The sequence below is a fragment of the Gaeumannomyces tritici genome (assembly GCF_000145635.1).
Source record: "Gaeumannomyces tritici R3-111a-1 unplaced genomic scaffold supercont2.117, whole genome shotgun sequence".
NCBI lineage: Eukaryota > Fungi > Ascomycota > Sordariomycetes > Magnaporthales > Magnaporthaceae > Gaeumannomyces > Gaeumannomyces tritici.
The window spans coordinates 1,418-3,275 of record NW_008804661.1 but is presented as its reverse complement, the minus strand read 5'-3'; the positions used below and the strand labels follow the sequence as shown (position 1 = coordinate 3,275).

General features: G+C 41.0%; 1 protein-coding gene across 1 annotated transcript; it reads left to right on the top strand.

The window, feature by feature from the left end:
* Positions 1-80: 80 nt before the first annotated feature.
* On the top strand, positions 81-683 carry GGTG_14055 (hypothetical protein; the record flags this gene model as incomplete). Its single annotated transcript, XM_009231982.1, has 2 exons — positions 81-151; positions 245-683. Coding segments are annotated over 2 exons (510 nt in total), but the record flags the coding sequence as incomplete, so codon positions are not given.
* Positions 684-1,858: the final 1,175 nt, after the last annotated feature.

The window sequence follows — 1,858 nt, the reverse complement described above, 5'->3', positions numbered from 1 at the left end:
GTAACGTTAGCAAATTTGCGCTGGATGCGCTTTGGATAACGGTTAACGTTATACGCGCAAATGTTCGGCCGATATGGTATAAAGGATTTGGCCTTTTAAATAGCTTTGCGGGCGCGAAATTGGGCTTTAATAAATTTTTCGAAAAATTCCGGTATTGCTTTAAACAACCGCTTGTAAACGGTATTTAAAATTTTGTAAAAGTTTTGGGCCATTTTCCAAAACCATTCGGGGAATTTAACGCAAGTTTTATTGCTAACCACGTTTTTGCAATAAATACATTTGGAAAACCCCGTACAATTATCGGAACATATCGGCATACGGGGGTTAACGGCATAATTTTAATATACTTAACAATTAAAATAACGGTTACAAAATACCGTACGCTCCGTATAATTGTTTTTAAAAAAGGGCAAATAAATAAGGTTTTAATTATCGCCCTATTAAAAATTGATAATTTCCCGCAACGGGAACGCGTTACAAATACCTATATAAAGCGAAAAAAAAGCAATATCCGTTTCGAAAATAAATTTATTAAAATCGAAAGCGTTGCGGCGGCGTTCGTTGCGCGCTTTACGCTTTTTTTCGGCGAAAGTTTTTTTGCCGCGGCGGTTAAAGCCCGCCGGGGGGTTACCGGCAAAACGCTTGCGGAAATTTTAAAGGGCTGCAAGCGTAAAAGGGCCTAATGGACCCGCAACATTTAAAAAGCTTACCGAAAGGTTACCGGCAAAGCGATCGTTAAGGATTTAAAGAACTAAAAGCTTTGGCAAAACCGAATCCAAATTTAACTAAATTATAATAATTGGGAAAAATACCGGGGGGTCGCCAGGAAAAGCCAACGGGCCGGTTAGGACCGAAAAACCCAAAGCGGATATTTAAAAAAATATTACCTTTTTTACGTAATCGGGTACAAAGGATAACATTTGCAGCTACCGGTTAAATCCAAGTATCCAAAAGGAACGGTTAAATACTAACTATTTACGGTTACAATCGTTAAAATTGTTGGAATGGTTATTAAATGCATAAAAAGGAAAAAAAAAGGGCTCGTAACTTTAAGCGGGAAGAAAAGCCTTTTATATGCCGGTACGGACCCATTTTTTCGGATGTTACAAAGCTTTACAACCGGTTTCCCCAAACGTTGCCGGGCATCGAAGCGGCTTAACGGGATACCGTAAGCTACCGGCTACCCACGGGGTTGTACGCGCGGCATAAGCGGCTTGGGATAGGCCGTATCGGAAAGGGGCAATATGTTAAAAGTACGGGCGAAACCGCCCGGCAAAAAGCGGGAAGCGTTAAATGCACGGGCAAAACCGCCCGGCAAAAAAGGAAAAAAGGGGCGCTAACAGCCAGCCGGGCACGGACCCCCCGGGAACATGCCAGCGAGCTACCGGTATCGCGGCCAAAGCATAATAACGAAATTAAAAAATAAAGTAAAGCTTAAATTGTACGAAAGCGCTTAAAGCGCAAAAAATTTAAAAGACCGACCCCGGGTGCCCGAAGGGGCACAAAGGAAAGGAAGGTTAAAAAAAGAACAATTTTTGTTAGCGATAGCACCTTTGGTAAAAAATTTACGGAAACCTAACAAAGGAAATACCGCATCCGGCCCGTAACCCGGTAACCACCCGCCTCTGCACCGATTAACCCCTAACAGGTAACTACTGCAAACGCTATTGCAAACGTTAAAATTAAACCATTTGCGTTAATAGCAAAAGCACTTCTTTTAAATAAAATCGCCGTTTACGGACCAACGGAAATTGCGCATTTATTTAAGCTTATAATTGTTAATGCATTATTATTGGAAATTACTTATAAAAAAAGGTTCGAAATCCTTTAAATAAGGTACGGGTTCGTTTTTTTATCC